The sequence below is a fragment of the Mchenga conophoros genome, linkage group LG2 (genome assembly GCF_057382185.1).
Source record: "Mchenga conophoros isolate Kocher_MC1m ecotype Shallow Benthic linkage group LG2, M_conophoros_male_GT1.1, whole genome shotgun sequence".
In the NCBI taxonomy this organism is placed as follows: Eukaryota; Metazoa; Chordata; class Actinopteri; order Cichliformes; family Cichlidae; genus Mchenga; species Mchenga conophoros.
Window position 1 is genome coordinate 20,517,750 of NC_140527.1, and position 24,925 is coordinate 20,542,674.

General features: G+C 42.4%; 2 protein-coding genes across 4 annotated transcripts; one reads left to right on the forward strand and one right to left on the reverse strand.

Moving 5' to 3' along the window:
* The first annotated feature begins 1,273 nt into the window (after positions 1-1,273).
* On the forward strand, positions 1,274-11,222 carry LOC146581862 (uncharacterized). The gene is made up of 3 exons (XM_085245917.1): positions 1,274-5,844; positions 6,017-6,055; positions 10,486-11,222. The coding sequence occupies exon 1, from the start codon at positions 1,274-1,276 to the stop codon at positions 5,240-5,242; it is 3,969 nt and encodes a 1,322-aa protein (XP_085102043.1). The 3' UTR covers positions 5,243-5,844; positions 6,017-6,055; positions 10,486-11,222.
* irf2b (interferon regulatory factor 2b) lies at positions 11,187-24,401 on the reverse strand. 3 transcript variants are annotated; one of them, XM_085287583.1, is made up of 9 exons: positions 24,171-24,401; positions 21,170-21,262; positions 20,932-21,031; positions 19,589-19,765; positions 19,409-19,455; positions 17,585-17,705; positions 17,049-17,201; positions 16,126-16,163; positions 11,187-14,299 (listed from the first exon to the last, which is right to left on the reverse strand). In XM_085287583.1, the coding sequence occupies exons 2-9, from the start codon at positions 21,254-21,256 to the stop codon at positions 14,030-14,032; spliced, it is 993 nt and encodes a 330-aa protein (XP_085143709.1). In that variant the 5' UTR covers positions 21,257-21,262; positions 24,171-24,401; the 3' UTR covers positions 11,187-14,029. The 3 variants fall into 3 exon arrangements, with proteins under 3 accessions (XP_085143709.1, XP_085143691.1, XP_085143700.1); XM_085287565.1 differs by having other exon boundaries at positions 17,585-17,708; XM_085287574.1 differs by lacking the exon at positions 24,171-24,401 and adding an exon at positions 24,035-24,149 and having other exon boundaries at positions 17,585-17,708.
* Between the last annotated feature and the right edge of the window lie 524 nt (positions 24,402-24,925).

A 24,925-nucleotide genomic window follows, 5' to 3' on the forward strand; every position in this document is an offset into this window, starting at 1 on the left:
CAGTGCTCAAAAGGCTAATGTTAAAGTGGAACTCCAAACACAACAGAGAGAGAGACTGGATTCCCCCAAACCTTATCCGTACAACACTCTTCAAACATCAACAGAGACACAGGGTGTCCAGGATATTACAAGGTACCTGACACGGAGGGAAATGTTAAGTACTGGACTTTTGCAGTTTGATGACCACCCAGAAAACTACTGGGCGTGGAAGGCATCATTTCAAAGTGCTATTAAAGACTTGCACGTTACAGCTCAAGAGGAGCTAGATTTAATGGTCAAATGGCTTGGAGTGGAGTCTGGTCACCAGGCCAAAAGAATCCGATCAGTCCATGTCTTTAATCCAGCTGCAGCTCTCAACCTTGTGTGGCAAAGACTCGAGGAATGTTATGGATCTCCAGAAGTGGTAGAAAATGCACTGTTAAAAAAGATTGAACAGTTTCCCAAACTAAACAACAGAGACAACACAAAGTTAAGAGAGCTGGGTGACGTTCTGCAGGAAATAGAATGTGCAAAAGATGGAGGATATCTACCAGGCCTCTCATATTTGGACACAGCTCGCGGAGTCAACCCCATTGTGGAAAAGTTACCATATGGACTGCAGGAAAAATGGATTGCAACAGGAGCAAAGTACAAAGAAGAACATAAAGTTGTTTTCCCCCCTTTCAGTGTCTTTTCAAAGTTTGTAAGACAACAAGCCAAAATAAGAAACGACCCAAGCTTTGTCATCACACCTCCTGCCGACACAAGCTTCAAGAAGGAGAAAAGCTTCAGAGGCAGTAACAGGCAAGTGATTAGTGTACACAAAACGGACATTCCTACAGACACTAGTTCACCTCAAAATAGTTACAGCAAGCCTATAGAAAGCCCTGACAAGGTATGCCCAATACATAAGAAGCCTCACCCTCTTAAAAGGTGCAAGAGTTTTAGAGCAAAGCCCATAGATGAGCGCAAGTCATTTTTAAAAGAGAACAGAATCTGTTTTAAATGCTGTGGCTCTACTCAACATTTAGCAAGGGACTGCAGGGCTCAAATAAAATGCATGGACTGTGGTAGCGACAGGCATTTAGCAGTGCTACATCCAGGTCCACCCCCTGCTCCAGCTGAGAGCTCTGGAGCTGATAAAGATGATGGCGGGGAGACACAGGATAGTGCAAATGCCTCAGTTGTTTCCAAATGCACAGAAGTCTGTGGTGATGAAGATAGCCCACATTCATGCTCAAAAATAAGTCCTGTGTTAGTCTATCCAGAAGGCGAAAAAGAACAGGCTAGAAAGATGTATGCAGTGCTTGATGAACAAAGTAACAAGTCACTAGCTAAGTCGCAGTTTTTTGAGCTCTTTAATATTAAGACACGCTCAGAGACTTACAAGCTCAGAACATGCTCAGGACTGTCAGATAATGTCGGCAGAACAGCAGTAAACTTCATGATTGAGTCAATGGATGGTAAAGTAAAGCTCCCACTCCCAAACCTGATTGAATGTGACATGATTCCAGACGACAGGAGAGAGATTCCCTCTCCACAAGTGGCCATGAAGTTCTCACACTTACAGAAGATAGCTGAAAAAGTACCTCCTGTAGAAGAACAAGTACCTATTCTGTTGCTTTTGGGAAGAGACATTATACAGGTACACAAAGTCAGAGAGAGAATCAATGGGCCACACAATACACCTTATGCACAGCGTTTGGATTTAGGCTGGGTTATAGTTGGAGAAGCCTGCATGGGGAAGACGCATAAGCCCCCTAGTGTGAGTGTTCTCAAAACACATATTCTCCAGAATGGCCGTGCTTCTTACCTCTGCCCATGTCCTAACACGTTTCAAATCAAAGACCAGTTAAACACCACACCTAACCCCAAAAAGGACAGGGGAAACACAAACACCAATCAACTGGGAGAAACTGTTTTTGACAGGACAAAAGATGATGACAAACCAGCACTGTCAGTAGAGGACAAAGACTTCATTGACATCATGGAGAAGGAGGTGTATCAAAATGAATGTAACAGCTGGGTGGCGCCTTTGCCATTCCGCTCTCCAAGACCAGAGCTTCCGAGTAACAGAGAGCAAGCATTCAAGCGCCTCCAATCTCTCAGAAAGACATTAGACCGGAACCCTGAAATGAAAAGACAATATATCGAATTCATTCAAAACATGCTGGACAATGACCATGCAGAAGTCGCTCCACCTTTGGACTCAAACAAAGAACACTGGTACTTGCCATCCTTCGGTGTGTACCACCCACAAAAACCTAATCAGCTGAGAGTAGTCTTTGACTCAAGTGCAGAATTTGAAGGACAGTCCCTTAACAAAGTCTTATTAAGTGGACCCGACCTAAATAACACACTGCTGGGTGTCCTTATGCGTTTTAGGAAAGAGCCTGTAGCATTTTCAGCTGATGTGCAACAAATGTTTTATTGTTTTGAAGTGAGAGAGGATCATAGGGATTATCTGAGATTCCTTTGGTATAAAGATAATGATCCCGACCAAGGTATTTGTGACTATAGAATGAGGGTTCATGTTTTTGGGAATAGCCCTTCCCCAGCTGTGGCTATTTATTGTATGAGGCGTGCTGCAGTCGAGGGAGAAGAAAAGCACGGACATGATGCAAAGCAGTTTGTAATGAGACATTTTTACGTTGATGATGGTCTCGCATCCACAGCAACAGTGGAAGAAGCTGTTGAGACACTCACAAGCGCTCAAAAGATGCTGGCACAGTCAAACTTAAGGCTACATAAAATAGCCTCTAATGACCACAAAGTAGTGGAAGCGTTTCCTGCTGCCGAGAGAGCCAAGGATCTAAAAGACTTGGATTTAGAGTTGGACGACATACCCCTGCAAAGGAGCTTGGGGGTACTGTGGAATCTTAAAAAGGACTGTTTTACCTTTCACGTCACCACTGAACAAAAGCCGTTCACCAGGAGAGGTGTCTTGGCCACTGTTAACAGTCTGTATGACCCGCTGGGTTTCGTGTCACCCATCACAATGCAGGGAAAAGCTCTTCTCCGTGAATTGACCTCAGAGCAAAAGGACTGGGATGAATCACTTCCTGCAGAAAAAGAAGATGAATGGAGCAGATGGAGAAGCTCATTGAAGGATCTTGAGCGGCTTCAGATACCGAGGTGCTACCTCTCGTTCTCCCAGGCCATTGCTGTGAAAAAAGAACTGTGCATATTTTCAGATGCCTCCACCATGGCCATAGGAGCAGTGGCATATCTGAGAGCTATTGATGGTGAAGGTCAGTGGCACACAGGTTTCATCATGGGCAAGTCCAAAGTAGCCCCAAGACCCGCCCACACTGTTCCTAGATTGGAGTTATGTGCAGCAGTGTTAGCTGTAGAGATGTACGAACTCATTAGAGATGAGATTGACATTGAAGCAGACACTGTCAGATTTTTCACAGACAGTAAAATTGTTCTTGGTTACATACACAACAACACAAAGAGGTTCTACACTTACGTGGCTAACCGAGTGATTAGAATCAGAAAGACTACACATCCAGCACAGTGGTTTTACATAGCCACTAGTGACAATCCAGCAGACACAGCCACTAGACCAATTGCAGCTTCTGCATTGGCTTCTACAAACTGGTTTAGTGGTCCTTCCTTTTTGACACAACACGACATAGAGAAGTCTCACTGTGATAGTTTCACACTGATCGATCCTGACACAGATGCAGAGATCAGACCTGATATAACAAGTTTTGTTACCAAAGCCTCAGTAACACAGCTAGAGCCATGCCGTTTTGAAAGATTCTCTCATTGGATGAGATTGTGTCGCACTATTGCATCACTAAAGCGTGTGGCAGTATCATTCAAGAAAACAAACACAGAAGGTAAAGGCTGGAAGTGTTTCAGTGAAACTAACACCACAGATGAAGTGTCTAAAGCAGCAAAGTTCATCATTCACACAGTACAAAGTGAAACGTTCAAAGAAGAGTACAGATGCATAAAAGAAAATCTGCCACTTCCAAAACAAAGCTGTCTTCAAAGGTTAAATCCAGTTATTGATGAAGATGGGCTCCTCAGACTAGGAGGTCGATTGGCACCTGCTAACCTAACAAAAGATGAGAAACACCCACTCATTATCCCAAATGCTCATCATATAGCCATCCTTCTTATTAGATACTATCATGAGAAGGTAGCGCATCAGGCGCGTCACCTAACAGAAGGAACGCTCAGAGGTGCTGGATTTTGGATTATTGGCAGTAAACGGCTCGTCTCTTCTGTTATTTACAAGTGTGTTCTCTGTCGAAAGCTTCGAGGACGACTTCAGACCCAAAAGATGGCAGATTTACCTGTGGACAGGCTGACACCAACGCCACCGTTCACTAGTGTAGGACTGGATGTCTTTGGACCCTGGACGGTCACCACACGTCGCACCAGAGGAGGGAGTGCAGACAGTAAACGCTGGGCTGTGCTTTTCACCTGCATGTCCACGAGAGCTGTGCACATTGAGCTCATTGAAACAATGTCAACATCCAGCTTCATCAATGCGCTGAGGAGATTTTTCTGCATCCGTGGACCTGCTCAAATACTCAGATCTGATAGAGGTACAAATTTTGTTGGAGCATGCAATGAGTTGCAAATTGATCACAAGGACACAGAACTAAACTCATACCTGCAAGAGAAAGGATGCACATGGCTGTTTAATCCCCCACACTCGTCACACATGGGTGGCTCGTGGGAGAGACTTATTGGAGTAGCAAGGCGCATCCTAGATGGTATTCTGTTGAAAGCCGTACATGTCCAACTAACGCATGAAGTGTTAAGTACATTCATGGCAGAAGTAATGGCAATAATGAATGCAAGACCACTTGTACCAGTCTCAACAGATCCAGACAAACCAAACCTTCTCACTCCAGCAATGCTCCTTACACAAAAGGTCAATGCATTATCTGCACCAACAGGAAGCTTTGGACCGCCAGACCTCTACTCAAAGCAATGGAAGCAAGTACAGTGTTTGGCAGACTCTTTTTGGAAACAGTGGAAAAGTGAATATCTTTCAACACTACAGCAAAGGAGAAAATGGACTGATGATAAAACAAACATAAAAGTTGGTGATGTTGTGTTATTGAAAGATGCTCTCGCACACAGAAATGACTGGTCCATGGGAAAAGTTGTAAGAACATTTGAGAGCAAGGACAATAAGGTTCGAAAAGCAGAAGTAAAGACTGTGAAAGATGGAAATGAAAAAGTGTTTTTGAGACCCATCGCTGATATGGTTTTGCTTTTATCAAGTGATAAATAAGTGTTTGAAATAGCCCTAAACTGTTCAAAATGTTTATTAGAAAAGTTTGTTCTAGTGGCACAATTATATTGTACCAGGCGGGGAGTGTTCTGCCTTTTATAACTTAAATCGGATATTATAGTTGTAAGCTGCCCTAGAGCTCCCTCTAGTGGCTGCTTTGGGTTCGGTTACTTTGGGAAAGGAAAAAAATGAGAACGTGAAGAAGAAATAAAAGATGGCGGAAAGTGATACCGTAATGTTATCGTTCTAAGCTGATACGAACCTTAAAATGTTGTTGCCTTGGACAAGATATGTCTGTAAGTATGAGTGTCGATAAAATAATTATTCTTTTGTTTTGTGTAAAAATGGTACGATAATTTGTACATTTGAAAGTTTTATCTTGTTAGCTTGCAGTAAGAGGGTAACAAGCTAGTTTACAATGTTAGTTAGCTAATACAGTATTTTGTACTTTCAGTTTTACGATGGTCAAAGAGAAGGCAATGGTCAGAGGCCATTCTTCAATAAATCAGCGCAAAAAGGAAAATAAGTCTGGTTATTGGAGCATCGTTATCTCGCTGTCTAGCTGGTGAAACTAAGAGACTCAGGGCGAGGACAGCATACAGGTCATTTTTCTCCTATGTGAACCTTCTGGAAGTTTTTCTCTGCCTTTCACTTTTTCTTGACATATTCTCTCAATAGTTCACTAAAAAAATTTCAAAATTCTGATGCTGCCACTTCTCCACTCCCGTCTCTCTCTCTCTGCTTCGTGTGTCATCAATACCTACCTGTGATTAGACCGTCGTTGCTTGTGCATTCCAGTGCTGCACCATAAAGGTAAAGGCTTGTCTTCTCAGCTTTCTGTAGAAATTTCTTCCTAGCCCAAATGTTTGATGAGTTATGGTAGGCAGAGTTTTCCCTTCTGTGTTCAGAAAAGAGTAACTTATGAATGATTTGTGCTATCATAAAGCACCACACATCCCCGTACAGCTCTGCTTCTCTTCTTTTCAAAACCGTTAACATTTTCTCCCTAGCATAAACGATGACGAAGTATTGGTCATTTAAAGAGTGCTTGTAAAATGGGCTCGCCAGCAGGCCCATGGTAAATAAAGGGTTAAGAAACCAAGTATGCTGGAAAATGCACCTGTTAGACATACTGTTTGTCTTTTTGTTTGTTTGTAAAGCACTTTCTGAATGAAGACAGTGTGGAAGAGACAAGATTTTACTTCTTTAAAAGTATGATCTTCAGACGCATTTAAAAAAACAAGAAAGAGACAAAAAAAATGTAATTTAAAGTTTTATTGAATAAATTTTAAAATATTTTGATCCAATGCAAAGCAAAGTTGTAACACAGAATGTCTCAGTGCAAAACAATCTACATTTAACCCCAAAAGGTTGATTCTGTTCATCTGGACGTAGCGTTTTCAGTGGGAGAAATGTTTTGTCACTCCCACTGAAAACGCTACGTCCAGATGAATAGAATCAACCTTTTTGGGATTTACCTACCTGGATAGCTGAGCATGCATCAACACAATCTATATTTAACGTATGCTAATTAATGCTAAGAGCGTGTTTTTGATGTTGCAGATGGTAAACTGGTTCACTTTAAGTGTAAAAGAAGGACAAAAAGGTCCAAACAGCTGTTGTGGCCTTCTCTAAGCCAGAGCCTGTTCAAATGGACTGAGACAAAGTCTATAAAATTGTATAAACAGCACAACAACCCCAACCAGTCGCAGCAGATGGCCCCGCCCCTCCCTGTGCCTGGTTCTGCCGGAGGTTTCTTCCTGTTAAAAGGGAGTTTTTCCTTCCCACTGTCGCCAAAGTGCTTTCTCATAGGGGGTCATATGATTGTTGGAGTTTTTCTTTATTATTGGAGTGTCTTTGCCTTCCAATAATAAAGCATCTTCCAATAATAAAGCGTCTTGAGGCGACTGTTGTTGTGATTTGGTGCTATATACATGAAACATAAATCAAACATAATTCAGTTCAGTTTTATTGATATGGCGCCAAATCACATCAACACTATGGGTGGTTCACATCAAGTATCATTAGGATACACAGTTATGTGCATTATGAAGCCGTGCTAACCACTACAAAACTGCAGTATGCACATGTGTATCTGCAGCTTTTCCATCCTTTAGTCTGCTTCTATAGATTCTGTCTTAGCTAATTATAGGCCAATCTCCAACCTTCCTTTCATATCAAAAATCCTTGAAAGAGCAGTTGTCAAACAGCTAACAGATCATCTGCAGAGGAATGGCTTATTTGAAGAGTTTCAGTCAGGTTTCAGAGCTCATCACAGCACAGAAACAGCTTTAGTGAAGGTTACAAATGATCTTCTTATGGCCTCTGACAGTGGACTCATCTCTGTGCTTGTCCTGCTAGACCTTAGTGCAGCATTCAATACTGTTGACCATAATATCCTATTAGAGCGATTACAGCACGCTGTAGGTATTACAGGTACTGTGCTGCAGTGGTTTGTATCATATCTATCCAATAGACTCCAATTTGTGCATGTAAATGGAGAGTCCTCTTCACACACTGAGGTTAATTATGGAATTTCACAGGGTTTAGTGCTAGGACCAATTCTGTTTACATTATACATACTTCCCTTGGGCGACCGTGGCTCAGGGGGTTGGGAAGCGCATCTGTAACCGGAAGGTCGCTGGTTCGATCCCCGTACTCTCTGTCCTGGTCATTGTGTCCTTGGGCAAGACACTTCACCTACTGCCTACCATTTGCGCAACTTCTCTAAAATTAGAAATATCCTGTCTCAGATGGCCAGAGGGGCCGATGGCGCAATATGGCAGCCTCGCTTCTGTCAGTCTGCCCCAGGGCAGCTGTGGCTACAACTGTAGCTTGCCTCCACCAGTGTGTGAATGCGAGAGTGAATGAATAGTGGTATTGTAAAGCGCTTTGGATTTATATAGCGCTTTTCAAGGCACCCAATCTATTATTATCATTAGAAGACATAGCATAAATTGTCACTGCTATGCTGATGACACCCAGCTTTATCTATCTATGAAGCCAGGTAACACACATCAATTAGTTAAACTGCAGGAATGTCTTAAAGACATAAAGACCTGGATGGCCACTAACTTTCTGCAAATTAATTCAGATCAAACTGAGGTTATTGTACTCGGCCCTGAAAATCTTAGAAATATGGTATCTAACCAGATTCTTACTCTGGATGGCGTTACCTTGGCCTCCAGTAACACTGTGAGGAACCTTGGAGTAATTTTTGACCAGGACATGTCCTTCAACGCACATATTAAACAAATATGTAAGACTGCTTTCCTCCATTTGCGCAACATCTCTAAAATTAGAAATATCCTGTCTCAGAGTGACGCTGAAAAACTAGTTCATGCATTTATTACTTCCAGGCTGGACTACTGTAATTCATTATTATCAGGATGTCCAAAAAACTCACTGAAAAGCCTTCAGCTAATCCAAAATGCTGCAGCAAGAGTCCTGACAGGGACTAGCAAGAGAGAGCAGATTTCTCCTGTTTTGGCTTCCCTTCATTGGCTTCCTGTTAAATCCAGAATTGAATTCAAAATCCTGCTCCTCACATACAAGGTCTTAAATAATCAGGTCCCATTTTTGTTAATGACCTTGTAGTGCCATATCACCTTATTAGAGCACTTCGCTCTCGCACTGCAGGCTTACTTGTTGTTCCTAGAGTATTTAAAAGTAGAATGGGAGGGAGAGCCTTCAGTTTTCAGGCCCCTCTTCTGTGGAACCAGCTTCCAGTTTGGATTCAGGAGACAGACACTATCTCTACTTTCAAGATTAGGCTTCAAACTTTCCTTTTTGCTAAAGCATATAGTTAGGGCTGGACCAGGTGACCCTGAATCCTCCCTTAGTTATGCTGCAATAGATGTAGGCTGCCAGGGGATTCCCATGATGCATTGAGTTTTTCCTTTCCAGTCACCTTTCTCACTCACTATGTGTTAACAGACCTCTCTGCATTGAATCATATCTGTTATTAATCTCTGTCTCTCTTCCACAGCATGTCTTTTATCCTGTCTTCCTTCTCTCACCCCAACCAATCACAGCAGATGGCCGCCCCTCCCTGAGCCTGGTTCTGCTGGAGGTTTCTTCCTGTTAAAAGGGAGTTTTTCCTTCCCACTGTCGCCAAAGTGCTTGCTCATAGGGGGTCATATGATTGTTGGGTTTTTCTCTGTATCTATAAAGCGCCTTGAGGCGACTTTTCTTGTAATTTGACGCTATATAAATAAAATTGAATTGAACTTGAACACCAACCACTCACATTTTTAAAGAATGTGTCAAATAATAATGGATTGCATTTATATAGCGCTTTACAATTCCACTATTCATTCACTCTCACACACTGGTGGAGGCAGCTACAGTTGTAGCCACTGCTGCCTGGGGCAGACTGACAGAAGCGAGGCTGCCATATTGCGCCATCGGCGCCCTCTGGCCATTACCAGTAGGCGGTAGGTTAAGTGTCTTGCCCAAGGACACAACGACCAAGACTGTCCGAGCCGGGGCTTGAACCGGCAACCTTCCGATTACAAGATGAACACCCAACTCTTGAGCCACGATCGCCCTAACAGCAGAGTCCACTACACCTCTGCACTGAGTTAACAATTATAGTTTTTCTTGCTTTGAGCTGCTGGGAGAGTTTTCCTAAAACTTCATGCTAATATTTCTAGGCTGTTCCATGAGCTCTCTGAGAGACCTGTGTGAATAAAGGCCCCAGTTTGTTTGCTGTCTATATTGTGGAGGGTTTTGCTGAGGGGTGTGTTTATGTTATCTACAGGATGGCAGAAAACTGACTTTTCAGACTGTTCACAATATTTATGTAAATCTGTGGCTGATTTAAAAAAAAAAAGCCCATCATTAGAACCTTTGATCTAAATGTCCCAATAAAGAAACTAAAGGAAATAAAGGAGAGAATTTTGAGCCTGGTTTTATCCAGTTCACGTGAAAATATTTCAGCAGATAAAGGAGCCTGTTTAAATGTCACTTTTCAGAAAAACTTTACAAATGTTGAGGTAGGCTCAAGATTTTTGCACAGTACTGTGGAGGTTTTTACTGAAAGCCTTTGTGTAAGAGAAATACAGCTGCTGTTCTGCCTTTGAACAGCAGGTGGCATCCGTGCGTAATCATAGTGGTGTGTTTTCCTTCCTATGATGACGCAGCACAAACATTTACATGTTATGTGAACACATACACAGTTTTTATGACTTTTGATTTTAGTTATTTGCTTTTGGTTAATATTTTGCTTCTCTTCATTACAGGGAATCTAATCTGGTTTTGCTGAGAGCAAAGAATGAGCTACTGCACAGCTGAAGTGAATTCCTTCTGTTGCCTCTTCTGAAGAAAAGCAAGAGCAGCAGAGCTGTGCAGACACAGAGCAGCTGGTGAAATAAGGCCTGTGGATACACAACACTAAAGGCCTGTTTACTATAAAGGAATGCGGTTAGCAGTTGTCAGGGTGACTGGCCGGCCATGAAGCGAGGTCTCGGAAACAAACAGGAAGTAAAATGAGAACTGAGAACTGCAACTGAAACTGAAAGGGCAGTTAGTGCTCTGGCTCAACTGAATGAGCTGTGTGTGTAAAACAAAGCAAACATCTGCTGCTCTGACAAAAAAGCCTAAACCGCAACACACAGAGTATTTTCCACTCAGAACACACTCTGCCTGTTACTCGGATGCAGTCATTGCATGTCCCTACTTGCACAAGTCAGCAGCAAAGCTTTAATTCTTATCTCAGAAGCTGAGCTCGGAGCCAACTTTGGCTCTGCCTTTTTTTGGTTACTGAGGAAAGTCCTCACTTTCAGAGAACTTTGTTTTTACTGGACGCTCTTATCTTAACAGCAATACATATTTACAGGGCCTGTGTCTGGGAAGCTGTAAAAACTGGACTCTGAGCTCTGTGATAAACTTTCAGCAGTTTAAATTTCTTTTACAGGTCGTGAATGAGGCCAAACAGCCTATATAAATACAAAAAAAGTTTTTATTCAGATTTACGTGGTGATTCACATGAAGTCATAATGTACAGACAAGAAACAGTGGTGACAGGTTGTGGTGAAAGCCTCTTTGCTGCATTGCAAGAAGCAGAACAATGATCTGGGTTTTTTTCCTTTCTTTCTCTCGTTTGAACTCACGGTTGCCCTTTATGGTAATAAGCTAAGTGCAAAAGAATAAGACACACCCCTGCTTTGAGTTATCAGTGGCTCTGAATCACATGAAAGCATAAAAATAAACAAACGAAAAGATTAGCAAAACGCACGATACCATGCCATCAACACTCATTGCTGACTTTTTGGTTGTAACGACATTGCGAGAGCAGAAATAAACACGACAGAAAAGTGCACTTTGGGTACTTAAACCTGGTCAGGTTGTTGTTTTGTTTTTGTTAAGGCAATACAAAAAAGGGAAGTGATGTCAGACCAGAAGACAAACTGGAGCTAGAGAATGGAAAGATCACTATAAAAACAGCAGTCCAGTTAATATGGCACATTCACATGTCTCAAACAATTCATCGCGACTGCTATGCATCTTTATTCTGCCTTTGAAGGTTGCGACCAAATGGCTGAAAATTACAATTTTAAAAACCCACAAGGTTCAAAATAAAAAAACATGTTTGTTATGGCTGTAGGAAAAAAAGAGAGTGATAAGTAGTAATAAAAGGCTTTAAATGTCACCCTTGAACTGAAGACTGTCACTGTGAGTTTGTGGCGCTCTGGCAATAAAGGCACATCAAAGATTTGCTATCGAGGAAGCCCAGAGCTCTGTGATTCAGCGAGAACCATAAATAAATTCACCACGATCGTTAATGTGCGTCCAGTGTTAAAATTCTCCAGGAGTTTGGTTTAGAAAATAAAAAGCATAACAAGTCACCTACTTTCCCTACTGTTTTCCTACTTGAGCTCTGCTGAGCTGTGCTTTAGCCTGCTAGCTGCCAACACATCTTGCACACTGAAAACATACTCCCCGCAGCCTGCGAGTCAGGGGCTGGTGATTCTCCACGGGACTTGATATAAACAGCTGGGATTGCAGTTCATCCTTCTGTCGACTTTTTGCATTCCAGCAGCTCGGAGTCATTGTGTTACAGGTTGTGGGGAGTACGATGTGCAGACTACTGTTAACGCAGTCAGGCTAGTGTTGGGCATCACAGGAAAACAGGACGGAGCTGAGCACTGGAATGCTGAGGAGGTCATTCACTCAGCTTAATAGGCTCGTGTTCAGCTCCATCTTTTTATCCTTGTACTCTATGAGTAACTTGGCATGATTCATAGTTTAATTCATAGATTAAAATAATCTTTTCTCTTGGTGCAGCCCCTCAGTTTATGCTCTTTCTTCTGATCGGCTGCATAAAAACAAAAGCTGGGATCGATGGGTGGTTGGTCGCTCTAAGATGACCACGTCAGGGCAATCTTCCTATGATTTGTACTTAACAGGTCTGCTTTAAGAAACTCCTCCAACACAAGGAATTTAAACCTTTGCAGTGCCGACCACTTCCTCATCCCTCCATGCTTCCTGTGGCAGTGCTACCTGCCTCCCTGCATGTGTCAGCAGCAGGCTAAAGCACACATAGTTTGAATCCAGCTACGCTATCAAAAGGCACACGCAATCAATAACAGCTATCCCACCCCTACACCCCACTCTCTCTCACACAGTCACACACCCCAACACACATGTACACAACAGTGCTGTCTGTAAGGTGCTGAAGCAGCGTGCAGGCATACACAAGAATCAGCTATTTACATTATTAATACCAGTAGGGAGAGGTGTGTGTGTGTGTGTGTGTGTGTGTGTGTGTGTGTGTGTGTGTGTGTGTGTGTGTGTGTGTGTGTTGGTGAGTACTTTGTCCTGAGGTCGACAGACAGACAGACACACGCCTGCAGGGCCTCACGATGATTGTCGTCCTCTACACAGATAAAAACAGGCCTGTGATTGACGCCTGCTTCGCCAAAACAGAAGAATTTTTGAGTCACTGCTTATGAACACAAGTGGTCTAACCATGTGTCCCCAGCAGAGCCTTTCACGGCAACACTTGAGCTCACACTGTGTAAGATAAGGACATGATAATGACTGTTGACTGGAAACTGTGCACATCTTAAAATCACAACACAGCGGATGAATAAGATGATGCAAACATAAAGACTTTACTTGGGCATGGCGCCCATTTGGCTACATATTTTAGCTTTTTTAATTTTTATTTATTTATTTACCATTTTTGCTTTTTGCTTCGTGCTTGGCAGGCATCCTGCCCTCAAACACCAGCTCCACTCTCTTGGAGTTAACGGACTTTAAACAAAGAACAAACCTATTCATATACACAATAAAATCTTGAAGAACTTCTGAGAAGTAAAAGCTAATTTTGCTTTCAAAGGTAAAAGTAGTGAAATTCCTTCACTGGCGTTTACTCAAGTGTTACCACGAAGCAGCGGGGAAAACCATCAACCAGCGACACACAGTGTCCATGGCTGAGCACATGGTGTTTTGCAGTGGTATGCTACGGTGCACTTGCTCCTAAATTTGATACTGCACATAGGTCTGCAAGTCCTCCACACATTGAAGTTAATTTTTACATCAGGAAGACGTGCAGGAAGTAGAAAGTGACCTTAAGTGCTCATCACTTTGTGCACAAGTCAATGATTTCCTCAAATGAAAGGAAAGAAAACAGAGAAAATGTTGGCCCAGACAGATATTAGGAAAAATCTAATTTTTGGAGGTTTGTCCCTTTTTAGGCCCCACATGGCTCTGACGGAGAAAACAAACATTTTCTGTCTTTCATATGGACTGGATGCAGTGATGCTACTCCCACGTGTTAGGTCAAGAGGAAGTGATGTCAGAGGTTTTCATAATGACACTCGCGCGCACTTCATGTGTGTGAGTGCCTGGCGTGGACACGAGAGAGTTCTGGTTGTAGGTCGGCGTCCAGCCATCGGTGTGGTAGCTGATGAGCGGGGAAGGGTCTCGTGTGCTCGTCACCTTGAAGTTGGGCTTGGTTGTACTGACAAACGTCGCCATGCCAGGAAGAGAACACGGGGGAATCCTGAGAACTGATGTGCTGTAGTCCCGCCTCCAGGCAGCACCGATACCCTGGAAGACAAAAGAAGAAGGTGATGTAGAAATATGATGATAATTTTTTGGAGATTTAAGAAATAATGTAAAAGGCAAACACCTACAACGCTCTATATTACAAGTTTGTCTGTGAAGGTTCTCAGTCACCCAGGTCATCGTAGTCTAAGGAGCTTGCAAAGAAAAGCATCTGGACTTCTGTAAGTTGCTTGAACACGTTTCACCTCTAATCCCAGAAGCTTCTTCAGTTGGAACGTCAAATTGTGGAGAGTCCCAGATTTAAGCCCTGTGGGAGTGGCCTCCCTAGAGGGACATGGACCCCCTAATGATCTTCTACCTAATCACACAAGCCAAAAAGGAAATCACATGACAGGGTGGAGCTAGGTTTCACAGCAGGTTCACCTGAAACCATGGCCCATTGTGACCTCCACCCGTTTTCACACCTTGGTTCGTGTGATTAGGTGGAGGATCAATAGGGGGTCCATGTCCCTCTTGGTGGGACACTCCCACAGGCCTTAAATCTGGGACTCTTCCACCATTTGACCAATTTAAAGAAGTCCAGAGGCTTTTCTTTCCAAGCTCCTTAGCCTGCTTTACATGTCACACATTCATATAATATCGGGGCTGCTGTAGCTGAGGAGACAGAGCAGGTCATCTAACAGCTGGAAGGTTGGTGGTTTGATCCCTGGCTCCTCCAGCTTGCATGTCAGAGTATTCTTGGGCAAGATACTGAACCCCAAGTTGCTATTTGATGTGAGTGTGAATGTTTGATAGAAAGCACTTAGACCTAGTAAGAAGGGCTGAAGTAGAGTACCATTTATCAAACAGCACTCTATTGTATGCACTTGCTGTGCCTCACATAAATTACAATTAGCACTTAACCTGACATGCATGTTTTTGGGCTGTGGGAACAAGCCGGAATACCTGCTGCAAACCCACAGAAAGGCTCGAGTTGGGATTTGAACCACGAGCCTCATTGTTGTGAGGTGACATTGCTAATACCAACGCTTCCTGCTGTATTTATTGCTACAAAGGTTAAACATGAAACCATTGAAAATGTGACCTGTCTGGGAGTGTGTGCGTATGATTACGCATGCACATGACAAGTAAGACATATGGACTGTGTGGCTGTCACGTACAGGCCTGCAAACAGGTGATTTTACGAAGCCTGTTATAAATAATGTGTTTGGTTCTCAAAGGAGCATAAATTTGTTTCGTGTGATTAGAAAATAAACCTTAAGCCTTGTGACAGAAATCTGCTGGTTTGGTTTAGTTATTAATCTTTTACTGTTATTTTTTCTTTATTTGTTTTTGTTCTGTTTTATTCTTTAACTGTCTGACTTTATATAAAAAGGTTCCATATTATTGTGAGCCAAAACACATGTGTAGGTATTTTTGTGTGTGTGTGTGTGTGTGTGTGTGTGTGTGTGTGTGTGTGTGTGTGTGTGTGTGTGTGTGTAGATTAGACTACAAAAGACAGCTTCATATCAAACTGTTAATATTTGAAAGCAGTAGTTCCTGACAAGACCCTCCCTTTTCTCACTCTCACTTAACATTACAGGAACATTACGCGCACACACACACACACACACACACACACACACACACACACACACACACACACACACACACACACAACAGGACTCTTGTGGTCTGGTAGGCAAACTTCACCTGGAGCTTTAAACTCAAAGCGGTGCTCAGAGAAGTAGCCACACGTGCACACACACAATCACACGCCTTGTTCAAGCCGTACGGTTGAAACAGGTAAAAACCTGTTTATCTGAAAATCAGACCGGTTAATGATTCAGTTATTACTCTCTCCCCTGTACGTATAATCAGATACTAACCTCTTTGATGTTTTCTGTATCACTTTCTGTGTCGCTGCCTGTTCAAAAAGAGACATGCACACAACTATTACTCCCTCTTACGTCACACACATCAAAGGGAAAAACATGCAGAAAAATTACGTTCAGTTAAAACCATGATTTACAGCAGAAAACCAAACTGACTACGCCAGCATCCGCCAGTACTGTTCTCAAGAAAACAAGGGATACATGAATGACGTCCATTTGCACCCTGACTCATAAAGTAATGGTGCAATTTAAGAAACACGAGAAAGAAATAAGAAGCAGAAAAAGGAAGATGAAGACTCTGATAGTCCACTACAAACTGAAAGAGGCAGCTCTGCCTGAACGACTGACTGGGGGAAGAAAAAACGATAGCTACACATACACAGAAAAGAGGGTGCTGATGAAATGAGTAATGGCAAATCAGTGAGGCTCAAGTACAATAACCTCACAGCCCCACACATAATAATCACAGTTAGAGATCTGTTTAACAGGAGCAGGTTTTCCTCCTCTCTACAGCTGGATGAGCAGCTTTGCCTTGTTAGTTCTCTACAGGTAGGGCGTAGGAAAGATGCTGGTGGATGTTGAAACCTAAGACAGTGCTCTGACTGGTATCAGCAGGTCATCAGGTCACAGTTTCGATATTTCACAAGTTGATGGAGGCACAGAGCAAGTGTCATTTAAAGAGAGAGAAAAAACAACTGATCTGATCTTGACACCAAGATAATGCCACCGCTCTTCACTCTACAGAGCGTGCTCTGTGTCTGCATTCGTAGCGCTGCTCTAAAAAAGGTTACTATGTGGTCAAAGCTCCTTTGAATAACTACACAGCGGACACTCCTACGAGCCTGCTCCACCCTAACTAACGTATTTATGTTTCTCCTTGTAACAAAATGTGGCGAGGTGCAGTTGTGTTGTCTTACCGCCGCACATAGACACAGGAGAGATCTGCAGCGGGTACGGGTGGGAGGAGCTAACAGTCTGCTCCTCATTCTCAGTGGTCACCTCGATTGTTTGACAGACAAACGGCAGCTGCTCACTGGTGATCACATGGTCTTCAGCTTGACTGTGGATCACTGAGGATGGACAGAGAAGAGTCAGGATGAGTGGGTTCATAATCCTTTGTATCTGTAACGACCTTATATGTGAGTAAAGTACACCAATGTCTCCTCTCCAAGCACTTGTCTTAGTGAAAAGTTGTAGTTGGTGTGACAACAATCAAACTTTAAAAAGTTAAATGATACTGAGTGGAGAAAGGGAGGGTTTCGTCATTGCATAATGTGCGTGTTCACGCTTCTTGTATTTCTCCTTCTGATGCAACACCTTCAGGCCTGCCACTGTGTTACAAACCTGACTCATCTGCTTAGTCATTGTAAGCACAGGTCAAAAGCAAACAGATAGCACATACACACAAATGGGATAAAGGTAATGGAAAAAAAGAGAGACGGTGGTGTGATACCTGACACACTGTCTGTCACTGTCAGCTCCACTGACTCCATCTTGATTGTTTCATGTTTGGTGTAGTCAACAGGTCCAGCATCAGCTTCAAGAAGACTGTTGTCTGGAGATGGAGAGCTGACCTTCTGGTTTCAAGAAGGAAAAACGATTTTTAAATGATGGACGATCAAAGTCTAAAGACACTTTATTTCCATAACAAAGAGCTGACGTCAGTAATCAAAATAAGTGGTAAGACAACACGCCAAACACCTGACCATACAGCAGAGAAAGAAGAAAAAACAATAAGCCAAGACATACAACTGATTAAAAAAAACTATATATAAAGTTAATGCTACAGTGGGCACATTTTTAAGCATTAAATGGTTTTTTGCTCGTGTCTAAACAGAAAATAAGCCTTTCCCTGACTTTCAGCTATCTCACACTGACTGCTGTTTGAAAGATGCTGGATGGGTTTTCCGCTACAGTCCCAGAGTGCCTTGCCTCTGCTCCCAGCATTAACAGTGAGATTAGAAATGGAGTCACAGTTAAACAGACAAGCTCCACACAGCAGTTAGTAAACAATTTGTCCACATCAGTGGTTATACTAATGTTAGTCAGAAGAAAGCCAGTTGTATCTACTGAAACTAGTCAAGAAAATCATATCATGTCATCATGTTGCAGGTTTCCCAGCACTGCCATTGGCAAAAATACATTGAATGGAAAAGCTTATCTGATCAGCTAACTTGATCCAAAATACAAACTTGCATCACACTGAGTATGTGGTACTGGCTGCTCTGTCATGCATATGTTGGCTTCATTGTCATTTGTGGTGGGAAAAAAGACCATCAACACAACGCTGAGTACAGTTGAGTGTTTTAAACACTGTCTGCAGAGTTTGAGTCTATAAAGGAGATATCTACATCACATCTATTCATACACATCAGAAATCCCAAAGGTTGTACCAGGAATATAATAACTTTAATAAACTCTAACTGCCTTGAGCCAGCAAAGAGATGATATGTGTACTTTAAAAAATGAAGGGATTTATAAACAGCTTTGTTAGAAACGAGCTGCCCTGACAGAGAGCATACTCAGACACAGCCTGATATCTGCATCAATTCTGCTATAAAAACACATTTTGCCAAAATATACTGAGCTAACCAACCCCACCACATTAAACAAGTGCACGGCTTCCTTTTTTTTCTTATTCAAATTTCCTGTTCCAAAGCAAACAGCTTGACCCTGTGATGTCCTGCTATATCTGATTTTTTTGACTCCAATTTCTAAGCTCGTTCTTTCAGAAAGTGAGAATAAAAATGCCTGAACAGATTTTCTTAAAAATGTTTTTCTCCAAGTAAAGCTTCAAGATCCACCTATTCATCAGTGCGATACAAGCAGCAGTTACCGGTCGGACTTCTGACAGGCAGAACAGAATTCCGGTGAGTGTGTGGTACCACACCTTTTTTTCCTGGTAAATTTCTCTGTCATGTGTGGAACTGAGCAACAGTTGATTGTTCAAAGTAAGATAAAATGGCAGGTCGCCAGCTCAAAGGCTGCGTGTCATTTCCAGAAGTGTTTTCTTTGCCTTGGCAGGAAAAAGCGCTCACAACACTTCTTAGTAAACCATTTCTGTCATACCAAACGTGTTACCAAACCAGCCAGGAGGAAAAGCTGCTTATCAGCTGCAGGTTAAAGTTTGAAATAACTAAGTGAATCCTGAAGAAACATGATTGTTCTAACATGCTGCTGGTCGCCAGCACTGCTCCAGGATCTCTATCTTTGCTGTTTCATTCCTCTACATCCTACTGTAGCATTGATGTGATCTCCATCCCGTACGTTTATCTACCTCTTTATTTCCTTTGGACTTTCTCTCCTTGTCTGCCTTCTTCTTTCCTAGAAAAAAAAAGAAAAAAAAACATTCAACTGAGTTTCCAGTAACCTCAAACAACAAAAATGAGGAAACAATTGAGTTTCGAGGCAGAATGATAAAACTGAAAGAATTTATGACGACAGCAGCAGCACTCACCTTTCTTGGCATTTCTCTCTGAGGAGGAGAGCATCTTATAAACTCTGAAGGCATTGGTTCCCTTTTTGATGCTTTTGTCCTTTACCTCCTCGATGTCTGGCAGGCTGTTCATGGCACAGCGAAAATTAGCCTTCCATGTCTTTGGATCAGGACGGTCTACACCTGGCTGGTATTTACCTGATTCAGACACAAGAAGGAAAAAAATCACTAATTTGTCTTTTTGTGGTGGATTTCAGAGAACAGCTTCATCACTATGGAGGCGATCATTTCTCAGCTAACCAGTGTTACCAGTATGCATACTGACTCTTGTTGACTCTATAATATTAGCTACAAAGACTCTACTTGGTTAGTTTTTGCTGTTTAATTTTACAGCAGCTGGTATTATGTGACATGTTCACTTCAAGTCAGATCATAGTGAAAAAACAAGGAAAATATATTTCTTTGTCTTATTACATAAACTCATTTAATATGATACAATTAGACCATTTATTGGTCAAACTAACTATTGCAATCAAGTACAGGCACCACCAACAAGACTGCAGCTGCTTTTAGCTCGATCTGTAATAAAGTAGCATTTCTCTCAGTGGAAAAATTAACCTGAAATATTTAAACAATGTAACAATTTCCCTAATATTATCCACCAATGAGGTCATGTGACTGGTTTGCTTTGTTTGTTAGCAGGATTACTCCGAGGTGAGGGTTTACGCAGCTTAGCAGTGATTAACGTTTGATCTGGATCTGGGAATTTTTAGAGGGGTTCTTTACCACCAAGGAGCAAAAGTTGGACATTTTACATCATATGTTCTCACATACCAACCAAACTGAAATGTAAAAAGCGATTGGGAGACATCATCTGACAGTCTTCAAACGTCCTTCTAGCAAAGATTACACAGATTATGTTTTCTCATTTACTGCTGTAGCAAAGCAGTGGGGATTACCCTTACACAGACATTGTATGCTTCCTAACAAAGTTACCTGAGAGCAGGTACTCAAGCTGTTCAGCACAGAGCCAGCACACGTGGTGTTTACATCAGGTGAAAAATATGGAGTCAAACAAATGCAAAAGAATCTCATTATTTTAGGGACGGTAAACAAACAAGAATTTCCTGATGTTACTGTTCTCCGTTTAAGTGAAGCTCAACTTGGATCCTTTTTGAATGTTACTGACTGGGGTTAGCAACGAAGAGGAACACTACTCCCAGTGATATCGAAATGAGGCATTTTATAAATCAAAACTCTCTGAACTTAGTCACAGAAGTGTTTCAGTGTGTAGCAGGCATGAAAATCAGAACCGCTAAAAAGGAGAAGCAGCAGCAGAGGCTGCAGTTAAATCTGTGCAATACCCGTGTGTATGGCCCATCTCATGAAGAGCGGAGCATCTTTCTCCAGGTCCCAGCCATGACGGGCAGCGTGCATCCAAGGAATCTGGAAGATCCTCTTCTCCTACAAACAATTTACATTGTTTACATCATCTTGAATTTCAGAGTGTGTGTGTGTGTGTGTGTGTGTGTGTGTGTGTGTGTGTGTGTGTGTGTGTGTGTGTGTGTGTGTGTGTGTGTGTGTGTGTGAGACAACACTCACTTTGTTAAGCCATTTCAGCCCTGGAATCTGACAGGATTCGATTTGTTCCTGTAACCAGGGTCTCATCCTCATTCGTTCTACTGGCATTGCGGTCTGTGAAGTCACACACACAGAAACGTTATTATGAATGTGTGAGCACTGGTATTGATACTGGGATTCAAAGATGTTTTTTTACACATAGCATAGTGTAGCAACTTTAAAAAAAATAACAGAAATGCTGTAATACGTGATCTGCCGTGATGCTCACTGTGCAAGAACACTTAAAAAATCTTGTTTCACACAGGATGAACGGAGCGGCTGCACCGAGCCAACGACAAACAAGAACGATTCTGAACCATGAATCACCCAGAGCTACTCAAGTAGAGCTGGAAATTAGCATAGCAGCCCCCCACTGATGTTTTTTCCCCATTCATAGTCATCATTTCAGAGTGAGGTGTGGAACACAGTTGAATCAGATCTGTGTGTGCTTGTAAAGATAAAACTCTTGGCCAGGCTCTTTAATGTGTTCGCAAAGAACAGCAGCCATAAAACACGATTCATAAATAAAAATGTCAGCTCATGTTTGTAGCTCTACACTCAGCCTCACACTGTTCCAGAGAACGACACCTGAAATGAAACAACAATGGACCAAGAGGAAAAAATGAACACAGAGCTCATAACCGTCCCAGAAAACTTTAGCCCACCCATGTCGCTACATTTGATTTAAGGGCAGAGTGATGATCTCTGCACACAAACCTGATCAAAGTCCAGTCAGGCAGACACTCCCTGCCAGCGCAGTGCTTCCCCAACAGGTTAAACAAGGTGAAACAGCACAGCATCAAATCCAAAATATCAAACAGGGCTGAGCCTTTCAGCTGTCTCTGTCTTTCAGAGTCTGCTCAGTGAAAGCTCACAATATCACTACAGAAAACACAAGCTGAAAAAGATACAAGGAGTGCAGCACAAATGGCACACATGGGCAAAACACAGGGCCCACGTCCCAATTCAACACAGCCCCTGGTGCCCAAAAATGAAAACTAAACAACCCACGCAAATATCAATAAGAGACAGCTTTGTGTCACCAAATCTCAACGCAAATGACTTCAGCAAACACAAACTGATATTTCACCTTTAAAGTCCTATCAGCGCACTAAGCTCTCAGTGGTTTGCACACCTGAAGCATCTTTGACTTGCTCACTGTTAACAACCCAGTCAAGCTGCCATCAGGTGCAGGGCAAACGCTCCTACAAGCAGATCCAAGTATGCTGCGGGTGCTTCAGTTACTGCTGACCTGAGATCAGTTACACCTGTGCATGCAGCATTCAAAAACAAACTCAAAACCTTTTTTGTTTGCACAGGCTTACACTTGTTTACTTTAAAGCACTGTAATCCTACATGTTTTTATCTTATACATGAAGCACATTAAGTTTACATATGATAAAATGTGCCATTGCTGTTTAACTCAGATGCAACAGGGGGCGCTGCACCGATCACTGTGCAAACAAACTGTGCTGTGCGCTTCAAAAGCAGACTTTGCTGGTCTTGGAAAGACAGACAACCGTCTCAGGTGTTCCCAGCAGACTACATGACACACAGCATCAGTTAGAAATCATTCACACAGGTTACTTACAGTCACACTAGCGACTCAGGACAAGAAATTTATTTATTTATTCACAGATAAGACAGCTCATTAGTTCATATATAGTAAAAACGACCCAGGTATCTCTTCATCCTGATTTATCACCCAAGTTCTGACCGCAGCTTACTTCACACGTTAAAAGCAGCACGCTCACATTCACAAATACGAGCATTTGTTTGTTCTTAAATTACGTCTGTGGATATTAATATTTTATTAATATTTTCATCATTCACAGACATGCAGTTTAACTACAGATATACTTGTAAAAACTTACAGTTTTATTTCAGAGTATGTGACGCTGACAGAAGACATTTTCTAACAGAAAGACAATTGAAGGGAAAAAAAGACCCAGATCTATTTTAACGCATTCGCCAAATTCACTTAACTCAGCACTATGTCATGTTTCCGCTCCGTTTTTCAGAGAGACAGACTGCATCTAAGTCCTCTGAGAGAACAGCACATGTGTGAATACATTTCAATAAGCAGATGTTTAATAGGTGGAAGGGGGAATCATCACAGCGGGACTTTAGGGTTAAATGAATGCGGTTAAACCGTTGACGCAAACTATACTGATTTCTGACCAACATGTCATCACAGTGCGTGGCACTATGTGTGCTTTCTTCTGTTTTTTACTAATTGCACAATGAGGAACATTTGCTGCTGATAATGCGGAAAAATTGGATCAAGAAGAGTTGAAATATGTATTTACACTGTGTACATAACGGTGTCTACACAAATATAGTCCAACTGTACATTTAAAAATATAACATTCAATATTATAACATCAATACTACTTTTTAAATTATTAATAGTATTACTATTATTATTTCTTCAGTGTATAGCACATTTATTTTTATACTGCTAAACATGGTAAGTTACCTGTCACGGAGTGCAGACAATATAACACTTGTAGTGTTTTCAGTGTAAATAACACGCACTAAGACCTGAATACTGTTCACGGCTCAGTCCCGCTGCTACTCACATTATAACACGGTAAATACACACAGTTACAAACAGATAAACACTGTACACTTCAAAGAGCAGGAGGATGCTAGCAAATATTAACAATTCCAGGTAAACAGCCACATCAGCGCTGACTTTCCAACGTTAGTAACGTGTTTGTTCTGGAGTCGAGTCTGCTTTAGCAGCAGGGGTCAAGTCAGAAGTTTATCGCGCCCTGTGTGTCTACCGCCTGCCACCGAGCTGACCCAAAACAACGAAGTCAAAAGTGAAAATAAATCCCATACCGAGTCATGAAACGCGGAGACAAACTGCAGAACTACTTTCACTTGAGCTAGGGATCCGTCATGTCGCCCTGTAGGAAGTCAGTGTGGCCAGGGGAGCGCAAGGCAGCGACGTTAATATGCGGAAATAAGATGTTACCTGTTAGATTTGGACGGCCTCGGGCTCCACAGTCCCGCTGTCGGAATAAGAAGAGCAGCCAAAGCCGGACAGATTAACGTGTTCGAGGTTTTAAGTGGAAAAGGGAAAGTGTGGTCGTCGTTTATTTCTGTTTCTGCATTCAGACCGAAAGCAAAACAACGGCCGCTTCGGGAAGTGGGGGCCAGAGCTGGAAATCCCCCTCCTGCTCTCGTGCTCTCGCTTTGGGTCGGTCTCGAGCGTCGTGAAGTCTCGCGTGCGCTCGCACACGCCAAAGCGAAGATGGCTCACTCCGTTGTGTTTTGGGGTTTTTAATTATCTTTTTTACCATTCACCTTGCCACGCCACTGCAAAACACCAACATTAAATCACTGCACGACTAGGCTACATATACATAGCTCAGTGACTAGTACCTGAATACATGTCCTGGCTAACTGTAGCAAATACGTGTTTAAATGTGCAAGCAGGTGAAACACGACGGAAATGACTCCCCCTCCCCCCAAATCGTTTATTCTTAGGACATAGACGATCTTTGAGCTGAATTTCATTTTCACTTCCTCTGTGTCTCTCTCCCTTCGTCGCCCCCACAGCTCCTCTTCTTTCTCCGCCACTGCAACTGGAAACGAAACTAGAAACTTCTCACAATTGTGTGTGTGTTTAAGGGGTTGGCAGCAGCACACCTGCCGTTGTGTGGAAAGGACACGTTTGTAATGTTTCTCCTCTAAGTGTGTAGCTGTGGCCCAGAGTCAAGCTGCAGT

Excerpts from the sequence above, each read along its gene's own strand:
- LOC146581862 (XM_085245917.1), top strand. The coding sequence starts at position 1,274 with ATGTATGCAGTGCTTGATGAACAAAGTAACAAGTCACTAGCTAAGTCG.
- irf2b (XM_085287565.1), bottom strand. The coding sequence starts at position 21,256 with ATGCCAGTAGAACGAATGAGGATGAGACCCTGGTTACAGGAACAAATC. Across the intron at positions 17,709-19,408 it reads AGTCCAAAGGAAATAAAGAG|AAGGTCAGCTCTCCATCTCC; the intron begins GTAGATAAACGT and ends TCTTGAAACCAG. Across the intron at positions 16,164-17,048 it reads TCCTGTGTCTATGTGCGGCG|GCAGCGACACAGAAAGTGAT; the intron begins GTAAGACAACAC and ends CTTTTTGAACAG.